We start from the raw sequence: 16841 nt of genomic DNA on the forward strand, positions 1-16841 counted from the left end.
ATGCCTTCCTTTCAAAATTCCTCCAGAGTAGGACATACACATTTGTTCCATCACTTAAAGCATTTATTTATCTTTTTAAGTTTATTTTCTTAGTAGTCTCTATACCCAACATAGGGCTTAAACCCATGACCCCAGGATCAAGAGTCTCATGCTCTTCTGACTGAGCCATCCAGGCGCCCCAAAGCATTTTAATTTATAGTCGAGTTTCCAATGTCAGAAAAGAACGGTACTTTCCCATGATAGTATGATGATTGAGGTAAACTGATGAGATAAATGAAAGGCACTCCCATTTTTCCTTAAAGAGTAACAGCTGTTATTTCCGAACCCACAAAGAAAATAAGAAGTTGGCCTGCATTTCCTCCTGCAACTCAGTCTCTCGGACTAAACTTGGGATCTGTCCTTTCTAGGCACCAAGAGAAAACGATGCCACCACTCCACTCCAATCAGACCGCCTTCCCCAAGCAGGTGTAGCTGTGACAGTGGTCACTCCCAATCTTCCCCTTAGTCCCCTGCAGAACTTTCCTGGCTCCCCAGGCCATGTGGTGCCTTGCTTGTCCCCAGTTTCAGCACACACCCTTCGGGCTGCGAGGCAAGGCAGGATGTGAACACGAGGCTGCCTGCCCCTCTTTGCTACCAAGTATGTCCTCCCCGTCTCCCATGCTGGGTCTTGTAAGAGGACGAGTTAAGCATCCTGCCAAAGAGAATTGTCCATGATTTATTGTTGCTGATAGTGTCCTTTATGTATTTTACACATCATCTGAAGACTTGCCGAATGAAATGACCTCAGACATCGTTTAATACAATCTTCTAATTAAAATTTTTTTTTAATGTTTATTTATTTTTGAGAGAGACAGAGCGTGAGTGGGGGAAGGGCAGAGAGCGAGGGAGACAGAATCGGAAGCAGGCTCCAGGCTCTGAGCTGTCAGCACAGAGCCCGACATGGGGCTCGAACCCACAAACCATGAGATCATGACCTGAGCTGAAGTCGGATGCTTAACCGACTGAGCCACCCAGGCGCCCCTAAAATCTTTTAATTTAAAAACTGACCTGGGGGGCCTTGATGGCTCACTTAATGTCCGACTCTTGATTTCCGACTCTAATGTCTGACTCACGGTTCGTGAGATCGAGCCCTGCGTTGGGCTCTGTGCTCTCAGCCCAGAGCTTGCTTGGGATTCTCTCTCTCTTTCTCTCTCTCTCTCTCTCTGCCTTTCCCCTGCTCTCTCTCTCAAGGTAAATAAATAAACATTAAAAAATAATAAGAAAATAAAAACTGAAAATTATCAAAGCCCACGGTCTACACTAGAGTTCACTCTTGGTGTAGTACACTGTATCGATTTGGACAAATGTAGAGCACACATCCACCATTAAGATGTATTTTCACTTTCCTTAAAATCCCCTGGGCTCCACTTCTTCACTGCTCCCCTCCCAACCCCTGGCAACCAATGATCTTTTGTCTCCACAGTTTGGTGATAACATACCAGTGTATTCCATCAATTACAGCAAATGCACCACTCTGGTAGGGATGTTGATAATGGGGGAGGCTATTTATGCGGGGGAGCAGGGGGGAGATGGGCTGTTTCTACACCTTCTTCTCAGTTTTTTTGTGAACATAGGATTGCCCTAAAAAAAAAAAAAAAAAGTCTTTTAAAAGAATAACAAAGTTGAGGGGCGCCTGGGTGGCTCAGTCGTTTAAGTGGCCGACTTCGGCTCAGGTCATGATCTCGCAGTCCGTGAGTTCAAGCCCCACGTCAGGCTCTGTGCTGACAGCTCAGAGCCTGGAGCCTGTTTCAGATTCTGTGTCTCCCTCTCTCTGACCCTCCCCCGTTCATGCTGTGTCTCTCTCTGTCTCAAATATAAATAAATGTTAAAAAAAAAAAAATTAAAAAAAAAGAATAACAAAGCTGAGACTTTGAGAGGTTAAGTGGACCAAGGTCACAAAGATGGTTCACAGCAGACCATCATTAGAACCCAGAGGGATCTTATGTTGCAAGCTTTATGCATCACACATTAGGCTACCTGGCATCCAGTAATAACATAAAAAACTCATAAAATAGTGTGCATACATGGTGTGCTATTTCTTTTCTTTAAAAAAATGTTTTAATGTTCATTTATTTATTTTTGAAAGAGACAGAGAGTGAGCGTGAGTGGGGGAGGGGCAGAGAGAGAGGGAGATACAGAACCCAAAGCAGGCTCCAGACTCTGAGCTGTCGGCACAGAGCCTGAGGCGGGGTTGGAACCCAAGAATTGTGAGATCGTGACCTGAGCCGAAGTCAGATGCTTCACCAACTGAGTCACCCAGGCACCCCCATGGTGTGTTATTTCTTAGAAATACAAGTGAGAGATAGAGTTGGGGGACCCCCCCTCCAGGTCCAGTTTAATCAGCAGCTCACGTGAATGGCAGAGAAGTGAGGGTCTGTCCTAAAGTGTACATCCGGGGTGTGTTTTCACCACCCGAAACACCCCCCTCCCCCCCCCCCCCACACACACACACACATGCCAGCACTTCTCTACTTTTGCTGGTGCTGTGCTCTGTGCCTGGCGGTCCTTCTCCTTCATCCCCAGCTCCTAGCTCCCCAACCCCCAGAAGCAAAGCAGTCATTCACCTCTCTTCCAGGCTTTCTCTGGGCAGAAGGGATCCCCCTCTCGCACTTCTGAACCCCGAGTGCTTTGCAAATGACTCCATTAGAGAATGTGTAAGCCTGACGGTTACTCACTAGCCCCCCAGTCAAACTGTGAGCATCATCACAGTAAGGGTGGGTCTCCATCATCTTTGTATTTCCAGAAACCAACTCCATGATGGGGTATAGTTTACAAGCTCCACAAACTGTAGAGAGGATATAGGCTTTATTTCTAGAGTACAGTGTGAGACTACAAAACACTATAAAACAAAAATACATAACAGCTACAATGAAGCAGCTGACAGAATATATCGAATATTACAGATTTAAAAGTTCTGATAGGGCACAAACTATGTATCACTAAGACGTAAAAACATTTTCCCCTTTACTTTAGAAAAAATGCCAATAGGATTGTAATTTTTCATAATTTTTCATCGTTCTGAAACTTAGTAAGCATTTAGGTTAGTCATAATAATAATGGGGAATCATTTGTTTTAAAAACAGAAAACCACATGAAATATACAAAGTATATGAAGAACAGCTTGGTCCTGACTCATGGGGGCTCAAAGGGAGTAATTTTGGATGGTTTTAAGGCCATTGGTTATGAGAAGAATAGAAGGCACAGGTTAAATATAAACCTGAAAAGGAAATCTAATAGTTTTAGATTTTAATTACATATGATCCAAGCAAAAAAAGCAAAGTCAGGCAAATAGTTAAAGCTTATAGTCTTTGTGCCTCAGTCCCAAAAATTACATTAACTTGTACCAAAGCAAACAACTGTACAATAACGAACTTTGCAGTTTCAAATAACCAATTTTTAAATTCAAGATTTAGAGATAAAATGAATGTTAGTGTACTGAACAAAGATGATGAGGTTGTTTTCTCCTAGCATGTAAACACTGTACAATGATGGATTAATACAACTAAAAAGTTTTAGATGAAAAATTTTCTCTTTTTAAAGTATCTTTTGCTCCACTTTATAGGTTCCTGTTTTTCCCTAAACATGAACAGGACATTCAATTTGTTTATATATTTTGCTTTATAAGCAACTGATACAAATGTAAATATACATATACCTAAAAAGTGGTTATCCTATGATATGACAGCCCAGAATTTAGTAATTGAATAGGTTTTCTGGTGATTTTAATTATTCATAAAAAGAATGATAGAGAAGACACATTTGTTATTTATTCTAATTAAAGCATATGAATTACAGTACAGTTTTGAAAGTTTGCTATTTTTAAAATCTTCATTTTTTTAATTCAGGAAATGCCCAGGCTTAACCTTTTAATAGGAATTAAATTTAATTGGTTTCTTGGGTTTGGCCATCTTTTCTTTATTCGTCTTAAAGGTAAAAAAATAGAACAATGAGGAATGTAGGCCTACTAAAAAAATATAAATACTTAGAGCGACCATTTAAATCATTTGGTCCTCAAAAATATTGCTTAATTAATCACCGGTAGCTTGATTGTAATTACGCCCATGGCTGATATATTTCACTCTGCCTTTGGTTGCAGGTTGTACTTTTGTGGCTGGAAAAAATGTTCCTCAATAGCACTGACTAGTTCATTGAGTTCCTTCTTCAGCTGCTCAGGATCACTGGAAGATAAGAGGGGAAACTCCAGGTCAGTGGATTATTCCAAAGCATATTTTAAGTTCTCCCTGCATTGGTCAAGTAACACTGAAATTTAACCTTAAGAGGAAGGCTAAATCAGACAAAACAGAACTCCAGTGACTTAAGCATGGGAATGTATCTGTTGACTTGGACAAAACAAACAAACAAAAAAAAAAAAACAAAAAAAAAAACTGTGAGACAATATCCATTATTTCCCCCAAAGGCTTTCCCAAGGTCTCTACTAGAAATAAAATCTTCCCTTTGCATTTCTTACAAGCTTTTTAAGAAGCACAGTTTTTGCCGTAGCATCCCTGTAGGATCTGCAAAGTTTGTACCTAACAGTGCAAAGAAAACTTTTATAACTTCAGTTGTCATTCAATCCTGTTAAACTTTTACCAACGACCCCTCTGTTAAGTCCTCAGTCTCCCAGGATAGGAATGTTCCCGAAGCAGTTTGTCTTCAGAATATTGGAAGCTAAGCAGCAGAGAATGGGAGCCTCCTAGTGGGCCTGCTAATCACATACCAGGCACTCAGTTCCCCCAGCTTTTCTCCTTATTCTACCTCCAGGGTCACAACAAAGTATAAGCAAAAATCCAGGGAACTGGTTCCCTCTAAGGAAACCAAACTTTCAAGCATGCGGACAACACTCATTTACATGCAAACAATTGGAAGGTAGATCATGATAAAATGAATTTGTGATTAGACAGGTTTCCAGCAGCCCATGTTAGGGTCAGGCTCCTAGCACGGTGCGTTTACTGGAAGGACTTTAAACCAAAAAGCTGAATTGAAAAAACCAAATCCTTCAATTCTAACTTACATTACTTCATAATCGACTGTCTTTAATATATGCAACTTTATCTAAATGGAAATGGCAATTCTTGTAATTAGTTAAGTTCATTTTTACACTGTGAGAGCTACTCGGTACAACTAAAACAATCCATTTTATTGCAGACATGAATTCTGGCTCTACTACTAGCTGTATGCCCTTCTTAGCCTCTCAGAGGCCCAGATTTCTCATTTGTAAAATTGGGATAAAGACTTTATCTTCTCAAGAGAGTTGTTGTGTAGATTGAGATAAATTATATAAAGCAATTAGCACAGAACCTGGCCCAAAAACCTCAATAAATGTAGCTGTCATTAAAATTATTTTTACCCCCACTGGTAACATACAAGGTAATTATGCTTCATAAATACACATGAATCACATTGGTTGTTATTTCCTTCTCCACAAATGTGTTTTGAAGAAAACATTTCTCAGGAAGGCACACAACTAAACAACTACTGTTTTTTTTTTTTTAAACAATATACCTAAAATTAAACTCCCCAGTGAATACACAAACACAAATATATAAGTACAGTGTATATCTCCTACTGGTTTTGTTTCTCTGTTAGAAGCTTGCCTGATATAATTGTTACCTAAATTGTGATATTGTAATCCAGTATCCAAGGAATTCCAAGAATTCCTTAGAACATCCTTAGAGCATCCTTGTTCAGTTGTACTGAGTTCTGCAGCTTATTTTCAAATGGCTCAGGAAAAAACCCTGCATATACAATACAGGTACAAAACCTGCATATACAATAATATATGTGAGAGATAGCAAATATTGCAAAATGTTAGCGACTGTTTAGGTTAGAGTAGGCTAACTATGGCTGGCAGTCTGTTGACAGCCTGTTTTTATAAATAAAGATTTATTAGAACACAGCCACACCTATTCCTTTGTGTGTATTCCTTCTTTCTGCTTTTGAGCAACAGCAGAACTGAGTAGTTGCGACTATATGGCTTGTAAAATCTACAATATTTACTATCTGGCTCTTTACCGAAAATTTGCCAACCCTTGGTCTAGGCAAAAAGTATGTGGGCATTCGTTGAAAATTTCCAAAATAAAAAGTTGGACAAAAGACATCTACCGATCAAAAAATATTTTGATCAAAAAATATTTTAAGCAGGACTTAAACTTGAAAAGGATTTTCCATTCTAAAGGATGAGTAGGCTATGGAATTCTATGAATAAATGAAATTGATGATATAAAATACAGCGATAATATTAAGGTGATCAGACAGTAAGGAAACCTTAGCCATGGCTTTATTGCTCTTGTACGTTAGGTATGCTGGTAACTTGCTTGAGCCCTGATAGCATATCCGTGGACTGACCTAGTGCCCAATGTCCCAATTAGTAAATTAGAACAGCATTTTGATGAATATAATAAAAGGACAATTTTTCTAAGTGTCTTCAGGAATTTGTAAACTAGTATTTGAATTTAAGTCCACCCAATAAGCCATGTGAAAAATGTAAAATACCAGATCCTTAAACATTAAATAGTATTGTTATTATAAAGTTTTCCAAATTATTATATCTTCACAGAGAAATGACAAGGAAGGAACTAATATATAGAGAAAATGGATCTTTAAGTTGGACTAATGTCCCTTTTTTTTTTTTCAGAAGAAAGGCATAGAAACATGAAAACATTACGTGAGAATGAGAATTACAAAGAAATGTCTGGAAAAACTCATACCAGATAGAGTAGCAAACAGCTTACTATTTAACACACATAGAAACAGTGACACTTGCACAATATTACAATCAAATGTTGGTAATACAGAATGCTTAGAAAATGGGAAGCTTTATGTGTTTGTTCAAGCTGCTTACTAGCTGAGTTTTTGCCCTTTCAGCACAAAAAGGTTTTGAATGGGAATTTGTAGCAAAATATAGGACACAGTCTATGACTTTTTAAATATATTGGACTATCATGATATTTAAGAGCCATTATCATGACTTTAACTGTTGACCTGGGTCTCTTATTCAGAAGAAGATTCAGGGCCCATTTGGAAGTGGAATGCTATTTCCCTTATGATAAAGCAGTAAACATTCTGAGTTACCGTGTCCATGTTTTATGTTTTTGTTTTGTTTTAATGTTTCTTTCCTTGCTATCAGCAGTCATTTCTTCCTGTCCGAGGAAAGTCTAACACTAATGATTCTGCCCCCACCTCTCTAATTTGCTACATTTAATCTGCTACTGGCTGGCCAATTGAAGATGCTCAGAAAATTTCCTCTGCTTTTATTTCCACATAGTGCAAATTGGATTCACAAGATCAGAAAAACTCTGCAATGAGCAAGGCTTTGGTTGGGAAACATCAGATCCATGCTCCTGACTACAGTACTGAGCCCTGGAAATGTGACTAGTGGGACTGAAAACTGAATTTAAGTTTAATTAACTGACTTTCAAATTTAAAAGCTGAAATTTAGGGGCACCTGGGTGGCTCAATCAGTTGAGCATCTGACTTTGGCTCAGGTCATGATCTTGTGTTCATGGGTTTGAGCCCCGCATCGGGCTCTGTGCTGACAGCTCAGGGCCTGGAGCCTGCTTTGGATTCTGTGTCTCCCTCTCTCTCTGCCCTTCCCCCGCTCATGCTCTGTCTCTCTCTGTCTCTCAAAAAATAAAATAAAACATTAAAAAAAAAATAAGCTGCCATTTAATTCAATTATTGGAAAACTGAAGTATGTTTGGAACAACTTAGGTATCCAAATCTATTTTTTCAATGGTAAATTTTATGAAATCTTAATACATTTGACCCTTCAACAGCCTGGGATTTAGGGCATTAGTGACCCCCCCCATGCAGTCAAAAATCCATGGATAACTTTTTACACCCCAAAAAGTTCACTATTAATAGCCTCCTTTTGACTGGAAACTATACCATAACATAGACAATTAACACATATTTTGTTTGTTACATGTATTCTTGCAATACACTAAAAAAGTTATTAATAATAAGAGAAAATACATTTATAATATTATACTGTATTTATTTAAAAAATCCACATATTGGGGCGCCTGGGTGGCTCAGTTGCTTAGGCGTCTGACTTTGGCTCAGGTCACAATCTCACGGTGCGTGGGTTCAAGCCCTGCATCAGGCTCTGTGCTGACAGCTCAGAGCCTGGAGCCTGCTTTGAATTCTGTGTCTCCCTCTCTCTGCCCTTCCCTACTCACGCTCTGTCTCTCTGTGTCTCTCAAAAATAAACAAACATTGAAAAAAAATTTTTTTTAAATTCCACATATAAGTGGACCTACATAGTTCAAGCCTGTGTTGTTCAAGGGTCAATTGTATGGAACAAGTGTTTCTTAAAAAAATCAAGCATTTTAATTGAGATATGTGGTGAGTGTAAAATAGTAAATGGATCTTGAAAATGTGATAAAAAGTAAAATATCTCATTAATTTTATATAAATTATATATGGTATAATAACAATATTTTCATGTTAAGTAAAGTAGAATAAATTACTAAATTAATTTTACCTGTTTATTTTTACTATTTAACTTTTTAAAAAAATGTTTATTTATTTTTGACAGCGAGAGAGACAGAGTGCAAATGGGGGAGGGGCAGGGAGAGAGGAAGACACAGAATCTGAAGCAGGCTCTAGGCTCTGAGCTGTCAGCACAGAGCCCGATGCAGGGCTTGAACTCATGGTTTGTGAGATCATGCTCTGAGCTGAAGTCAGACGCTCAATTCACTGAGCCACTCAGGCGCCCCTCTTTTCACTACTTAAAAATGTGTCTAGTAGAAAATTTCAAATTGCATTATGTGACTCACATTTTATTTCCATTGCACAGTACTGACTTAATTAGTCTTTAAACAATTTTTCCTGATTCTTTACTCCGAATGGAGAAGTGCTAGTTACCTGGGGGTTAAATGAGCGTGCAGGGTCACATTTACACAAGCTAACTACATGCACCATGGTTGTTAAAGTTTAAGATGTTATGGTATTGCAAAGTAAACTCAAACCCTTTACCAAGGTCACAAAAACATGACCCTGAAGCTACCAGACCGTCAGCTTTTTGGAGGCAAGACTCTTTCTGCTATGGCTCTTTATCCTCCCCAGAACCCGGCACAGACTTATGCACAATAGATACTCAAAGATATTTGTTCAAGGCATGTACAGTGGAATGTAAATTATTGGGGTGCCTGGGTGGCTCAGTCGGTTAAGCCGCTGACTTCGGCTCAGGTCATGATCTCTCGGTTCATGAGTTCGAATTCTGTGTCGGGCTCTGTGCTGACAGCTCAGAGCCTGGAGCCTGCTTCGGGTTCCGTGTCTCCCCCTCTCTCTGCCACTCCCCCGCTCACACTCTGTCTCTCAAAAAGACATAAATATTAAAAAAATGTTTTTTTAATTATTGTATCAGAGACAAGGAGAAAAAGAGAAAAACTCATTGGTGCTAGTCTCAAATTAAAGTATTAGAAAAAGGAAACTGTATTACTATTATTGAAATCTGGAATGAAATTTCCCCATACAAAGAAAGGTAGGACAGAAATAAGTAAGTAAAAATGAGCTCCTATGTCTGTGGATGCTCCAAACAGCTGTTAATATCACAGTATTGCTGCAGGCTTTGAAACAACATTCCTAATTAAAGTACATAACACTGGCAAACCAAAAGGTTTTACTTAGCACTTGTGCAGAACCAATTAGGAACTTTAGGGCACAGCAATCACACGTGCTGCCGTGGATATCATACCTATTTCCAGGGGGGGCACACAGTTCCGAATAGTACTTGATCTTGGGTTCAGTCCCGCTGGTCCGCATGGTGGCCACGCCCCCATTAGCAAAGGTAAAGGTGATCATTTGGCTGCTTTTGCTAGTAGGGAGAACCTAGGAATAAATTTACAATTTATACATTTAAATTGTAACATGAACTGTTCTGGCTCAAATAATAGTTTCCCCCTGTATAGGCAAGAAAATAAATGCCAAGCAAATATACTGGTTTAAGAGAAAAGGATACTTTCGAGGAAATAAAAAAAAAAAATTCTTCTTCTGAATTAAATACTAAATAATAATAATCATAAAATGATTTGTGGAATTAAGTAACTTGTATACTTGCATTTTACCTCCCTAGTCTTGTTAATTAAAGCTACTGAAGTTTTTGGGTTTTTTTTAAAGATTTTATTTTATTTTTAAATGTTTATTTATTTATTTTGAGAGAGAGAGACAGAGAGTGAGCAGGGAAGGAGCAGAGAGAGAAGGAGACGGAGAATCTCAAGCAGGCTCTGCACTGACAGTATGGAGCCAGATGTGGGGCTTGATTTTACGAACTGTGGGATCATAACCTGAGCCGAAATCAAGAGTTGGATGCTTAACTGACTGAGCCACCCAGGTGCCCCTAAAGATTTTAAGTAATCTCTACACCCAATGTGGGGCTCGTATCTACAACCTAAGATCAAGAGTTCATGCTTTTCCAACTGAGCCAGCCAGGCACCCCAAAACTACTAAAGTTTTACTAACATGGAAACATATCATTTCATGAGAAATTGATTTAAATAGATTGATAATATGTGACCAAAAAACCCACAATAAACTAGACCTTATTTTACTTTGTAAAAAAAAAAAAAAAAGTTATATGAAGAGATCTTTTTAAATATAACATTTCTGGCAGATGTATTCATAGCTGATCGCTCCCCATACTCAGCTAAAATGACGGAAGTGTGTATGTGAATATATAAAACACAAGGGCAAAGAGGAAAAGAAAAACAGTAGTTAATTAGGTTGCCAACGAATCCTGGGAGTTACAAAACAGATGAAGGGGCAGAATTGACCTGATGGAACACAGGACAATGACAGCTGAGCACCTGCAAGGAACAAACAAGACCCTGGTCAACTTCGCAGAACCCTGGCAGACCTCACTATCTGGTGGCACCAGGCACTGTGAAAGGCAGGTGGGAAACAAAGAAAGGATGTGAAAAGACCTATCAGACCCTCCCAGATTCTCACCCTCTGCCCACACAGTCAGGCAACCACCTTAATAGGAGATGGCTTAATTCTCTGGTATAATTGAACAAGAAAGGCTCAGGAGTTGGGTACACCAGGCACTGGTGTAGAAGGGCAGGATATGGTGAAAACAGAGAGCAACTCAGAGTCAACAACCTGAATACCAGCCGTCCTCCCTCCAGACTCCAAGGCAACTCTCCACCGCTGTCACCCACCTTAGAGCCTTTAGGCAAGAGATCAGGGTGAGAATTAGGCTTCCCCAGATAGGGAGCCCGCCGTGTAAAAGTTAACTTGGCACCCAATCTCCTGAGAGCAAAGTTTGTCAGTTGACAAGGTTTGCTCATGTACGTAGAACTTCCGATCGGTTTTTGAGTGCCCCCAAATAATGAGGGATTACCAGACTTTGGGAAAAGACAGCTTAAAGACAAAATCCAAAAAACCCGAATAATAATAAAAAAATAACTTGGGAGATATAAAGACAATACAGGAAAAAAAGTCTACATTTTAAAAAGTTATAATGCCTATACTTAAGAGAGATAAAATATTATATACATAAGCAAAATAAAACCATTGGGACTACACCTAAATAAAAAGCTTTTGCACAGCAAAGGAAACCATCAACAAAACAAAGAGGCAACCTACTGAATGAGAGAAGATATTTGCAAATGATATATCTGATAAGCAGTTTATATCGAACATGAATTAAGAACTTACAGAACACTAAAAAACAAACAGATTAAAAATGGGCAGAGTACCTGAATAGACATTTTTCCAAAGACATAAAAATGGCCAACAGACACATGAAAAGATACTCAATATCACTGATCATCAGGAAAATGCAAATCAAAACTGCAATGAGATATTACCTTATACCTATAAAAATGGCTAAAATAAAAAAGACAAGAAATAACAACTGTCAGCAAGGATGTGGAGAAAAAGGAAAACTTGTTCATTGGTGGTAGGAAAGTTCATTGGTGCAGCCAATATAAAAAATAATATGGACATTCTTCAAAAAATTAAAAATAGAATTACCATATGATCCAATGATTCCACTACCGGGTATTTACCCAAAGAAAATGAAAGCACTAATTTGAAAAGATATACGCAGGGGAGCCTGGGTGGTTCAGTCGGTTAAGTGTCCGACTTCGGCTCAGGTCATGATCTCGCCGTCCGTGAGTTCGAGCCTGCATTGGGCTCTGTGCTGATAGCTCAGAGCCTAGAGCCTGCTTCAGATTCTGTGTCTCCCTCTTTCTCTACTCCTCCCCCCACTCACGCTCTGTCTGTCTCTCTCTCTCAAAAATAAATAAAAATTAAAAAAAAAGAAAAGATATATGCACCCCAATGTTTACTGCAGCATTATTTACAATAGCCAAGATATGGAAGCAGTCCAAGGGTGTATGTGTGTGGACACACACACACACACACACACACACACACAGGAATATTATTCAGCCTTTAAAAAGAATGAGATGTTGGAGCATCTGCCTGGCTCAGTCAGTACAGCATGTGACTCTTGATCTCGGGGTCGTGAGTTTGAGCCCGATGTTAGGTGTAGAGATTACTTAAGAAAAAAAAAAAAAAGAATGAGACCTTGTCATTTGCAACAACATGGATGGACAACATAGAGGGTATAATGTTAAGTGAATTAAGACAGACAGACAAAGACAAATATTATATAATTTCACTCATATGGAGAATTTAAGGAACAAAACAATGAACTAAGAAAAAGAGAGACAACAACATCAGAAAATATATGCTCTTCACGTAGAGAACAAACTGGAGGTGGGTGGGGGATGGATGAAACAGACAAAGGGGGTCACGAGTACATTTACTGTGATGATAGCCAAGTAATGCATAGAACCGTTGAACCATGACATTATTTAAAAAAAGGAAAAATATTATATACATAAAACAAGAATAGGATGTTATTTTTATTTTTAAAATATTTTTATTTAAGTTGGCTCCATACCCAACGTTCAAGAACTCACGACCCTGAGATCAAGAGTCGCATGCTCCACTAACTGAGTCAGCTGGAAGCCTCAGGGTGTTATTTTTAATAAGCTGGACAATAAGAGCTAAAATTGTAAACAGAAGCACTGAAAATTAATGTTGATGTAATCTCCCAAAAAGTAGGGCAAGAAGATATAGATGGACAGTAAGAAAGAGAGAAACAAGGAAAGGAGAACATTAGTCCTGGGGAGCCAGCCTCTAACTAAGAACTCAACAAGAAAGGGAGGCCGGAAACTCAGGGCAAGAGAATACTTGGGAAATGACCATGCAGCCCTCTTCTTTGACACAAAATTAAGAAAATTACTCAGAACTGAAAGAAATGACTCCAAAGACCAACAGAGACCCACCGACTACCCAGAAAAATGACTGAAAAAAGACCCACATTAAAGCAAATCACTGAAATTTTAGAACTCAGAGTTTTAGCAGAAAATTCCTGAAATCTTCCCATAGAGAAAAAACAAGCTGCATGGAACGGACTGAATCAGTATGGCATCGACATCCCTTTATGTGGCTCACAGCAGGCCTCAACTATTTCCTGAAAGATCAGACCCTCCACAGCAATACTGGGAACTAAAAAATGACAGAGCACTGCTGCTTTCAAAACTGCGAGTCAATCAAATGTGAGGGTAGAATAAGATATTTCCAGATTTAAATGCCTCTCAAAATTTACCTCCTATTCACTTTGTTTAAGGAATCTACTAGAGGATATGATTTAGGAAAACAAGTATAGGAAGAAGAAGTTATGGGGTGCAGGAGCAAAGGACCTGACTCGGTAAGTGGTGAAGGACATTCCCAGGATGACGTGTGTGTACCCAACGCATAGAGGAGTTGGCCCTGCCCGGATGGAGGGATCAGGACAGAAGCTGCTGGAAACAACACGGAACTGATAAAACAGCACTGGACCATGTGGAAAACCCTACTGAGAGGTATGTGAAGGATGTGAGAAAGACTGGTGATAGTTACATAAAAATCCAAGCACACAAAAGAACAAAGCAACTATTAATTATAGGAAAAATAATTATACAATTTAGGGGAAACTAATCAAAGTACACTACTTAGCTAAGCAGGAAACAATAGTTACTAGTCATAATAATACAAGCACGGAATCTGATTTCATCAAATGTTGTGGCATATGTGTTTGTGAAGACAGGAGAGAAGGTGGAATAGTGAATGTAAGAAACATAAGATTTAAATTCTTATCTCCATAATTAATAAATTACATAATTAATAAATTAATAAAGTACAATGCTGAGAAGTCAAAACATCGCCATATGAGCACATTATTTAGAAATCTGGTGGTAAGGGCGCCTGGGTGGCTCAGTGGGTTAAGCGTCTGATTTTGGCTCAGGTCATGATCTCACGGTTCGTGGGTTCGAGCCCCATGTCGGGCTCGGCACTGACAATGTGGAGTCTGCTTGGGGTTCTCTGTCTCCCTCTCTCTCTCTGCCCCTTCCCTGCTCGCACTCTGTCTCCCTCTGTCTCTCAAAAATAAATAAACATTGAAAAAAAAAAATCTGGTGGTAAATACCAGGAGAAACAACTGAGAGGGAACATGGTTGTCTCAGCATAGCAAAGAGATGGCAGGGGCTGGAGCTGTCATGTTTCATCAGGACTCTTCCAAAAATACTTCTTTTTAAAAAATACATTGTGTGCAGATGAAAATTTTAAAAAAAGGTAACTAACAAGATGTCTAATATCTCATAAGGCTATTCTTACTCTCTTCCTCCTATCTCCTGCCATTAGTTAGCAATACTCTTCGGCCATATCTGAGCCTTCTTTTGACTCCAGTGGAAGATCCACATGATGTGAAGAATGCGAACTCATGCTTTATAGCTAACAGCTCCCAGACATTCAGAGAATAAGGTAAAACTAACCAGGAAGCAAACAACGGTTCTCAGAGTGTGTACCAGTAATATCAGCATCAGCAGGGAACTTGTTAGAAATGCAAATTCTTGGCCTCTGCCCCAGATCTACTCATTCAGAGACACCAGGGTGGGCTGCCCTACTCTTTCTATGTATTTTGATAGCTTATTTATAATAATGCCTGGATGCCTAAAATCAGCTTCAACTAACTCCATGATTCAATAAGTCAAACTATGCCAAGTATAATAGAAGGTAAATAGAGAAGTGTTTAACTGATAAAAGATATTACTTACAGCTTTTTTGTCAGGTTGGCTATCATCGTAGCCGGTTGTAAGGTCTCTAATACCAGAAATTGCAAATCTGCCACAAGTTTTTGGATAATTATTCTTCCCATCATAGTTTCTAAGGTTTTCAAATAATTGTTTAATGGTGCCTTGATCATGGCAAATAAAATATGAAGCTTTGGTAATATGGTAGCCATACCTATGGAAACAAACACAAATAATTTTAGAAATTAAATAAAAAATTTATTAGAATAAGTAAAATACAGCATGGTGATTATATTTAATAATATTACACTATATGTTTGAAAGTTGCTAAGAGTATAGATCTTACAAGTTCTCATCATAAGAAGAAATATTTGTAATTACGTGTGGTGCGACTGTTAACTAGATGTACTGTGATGATCAGTTTGTAATATATACAAATATTGAAACACTATATTGCATACCTGAAACTAATGTCAGTTATATCTCAGTTAAGGAAGTACAAATATGCAAAATGAGGAACGCATAATTCCACACAGTGTACATTTGTCAACCAGTATATTTTAAACCAAATGAAACAAATAGCCATGAGTACCTTCAAAGGAATAGTTTAGCATAAAAAAGAGGTACAACAATTGACCCCGGGGATTGCCAAACTGCTGCCTGGCCTTTAGCCTGTATTTGTAAGTAAGAGTCTTACTGCAACGTGTTGCCACGGGCTGCTTTTGCACTTTATAAAGGCAGACCTGGGTCATTGCTCTAAAAACTTAATAGAGATTTCATGAACACCTTTAATCTTTTTTGACATCACATACTTAAAATCACATTCTTCAATTAGCTATTTCTGCAACTGATGCCCTCATTTGTTAAGGATTCGTGCAATCATGAATGATAATTACCATTACATGGTTAAGTATCAAAAGAAAAGATGATTCTTTAGTTTTCATAAGAAATAGAATTCATGGGGCGCGTGGGTGGCTCAGTCGGTTGAGTGTCCGACTTTAGCTCAGGTCATGATCTCACGGTTTGTGAGTTTAAGCCCCGCATAGGGCTCTGTGCTGACAGCTCAGAGCCTGGAGCCTGCTTTGGATTCTGTGTCTCCCTCTCTCTCTGCCCCTCCCCTGCTCATACTCCATCTCTCTCTCTCTCTCTCTCTCTCTCTCAAAAATAAATAAACATTAAAAAAAGAAAAAGAAATAGAATTCACAACCAAAGAGCATTAGAAAGAATATTAGTATCTCACACGTAGAACCATAAGAAAATATTTAACACTATTACTTCAGTTAAACAGAATTAATAGACACTTACTCAACATAGATGGCCTTTAGCTGCTGAGACAAAGTCAAATTCTTGGTTGCTAGAAAGCTAGCCAACTCTGCGCTTATGACAGCGGCACTGACCCCATCTTTGTCCAGAACAAAAGGGCAGCACATATATCCTGCAGAGAAACACGCGTCATACACACACGCTTAGGAGTGAGTTCCTTTACAACACTGTACATGCACACACCTATATGCAACTTGCCCATCTCATGTGAATGCTTCCCATTTACCATTTTTTAAAAAAAATTAAAAAATAATTTAATGTTTATATTTGAGGCAGAGAGAGAGACAACCACAGCATGAGTGGGGGAGGGCCAGAGAGAGAGAAGGAGACACCGAATCCCAAGCAGGCTCCAGGCTCTGAGCTGTCAGCACAGAGTCCGATGCGGGGCCC

General features: G+C 38.9%; 1 protein-coding gene across 1 annotated transcript in view; it reads right to left on the reverse strand.

Annotated features, from left to right (window-relative positions):
- Nucleotides 1-2825: 2825 nt before the first annotated feature.
- Nucleotides 2826-16841, reverse strand: part of PGM2 (phosphoglucomutase 2) — a 38915-nt gene continuing 24899 nt past the window's right edge. Inside the window, exons 11-14 of the mRNA XM_042936635.1 lie at nt 16434-16563; nt 15153-15342; nt 9740-9873; nt 2826-4217 (exon numbers count right to left, since the gene is read on the reverse strand). Coding sequence (XP_042792569.1) covers nt 4115-4217; nt 9740-9873; nt 15153-15342; nt 16434-16563 — 557 coding nt within the window. The 3' untranslated portion in view covers nt 2826-4114. The remainder of the gene's footprint in view (nt 4218-9739; nt 9874-15152; nt 15343-16433; nt 16564-16841) is intronic.

Source organism: Panthera leo, chromosome B1 (assembly GCF_018350215.1).
Source record: "Panthera leo isolate Ple1 chromosome B1, P.leo_Ple1_pat1.1, whole genome shotgun sequence".
NCBI lineage: Eukaryota > Metazoa > Chordata > Mammalia > Carnivora > Felidae > Panthera > Panthera leo.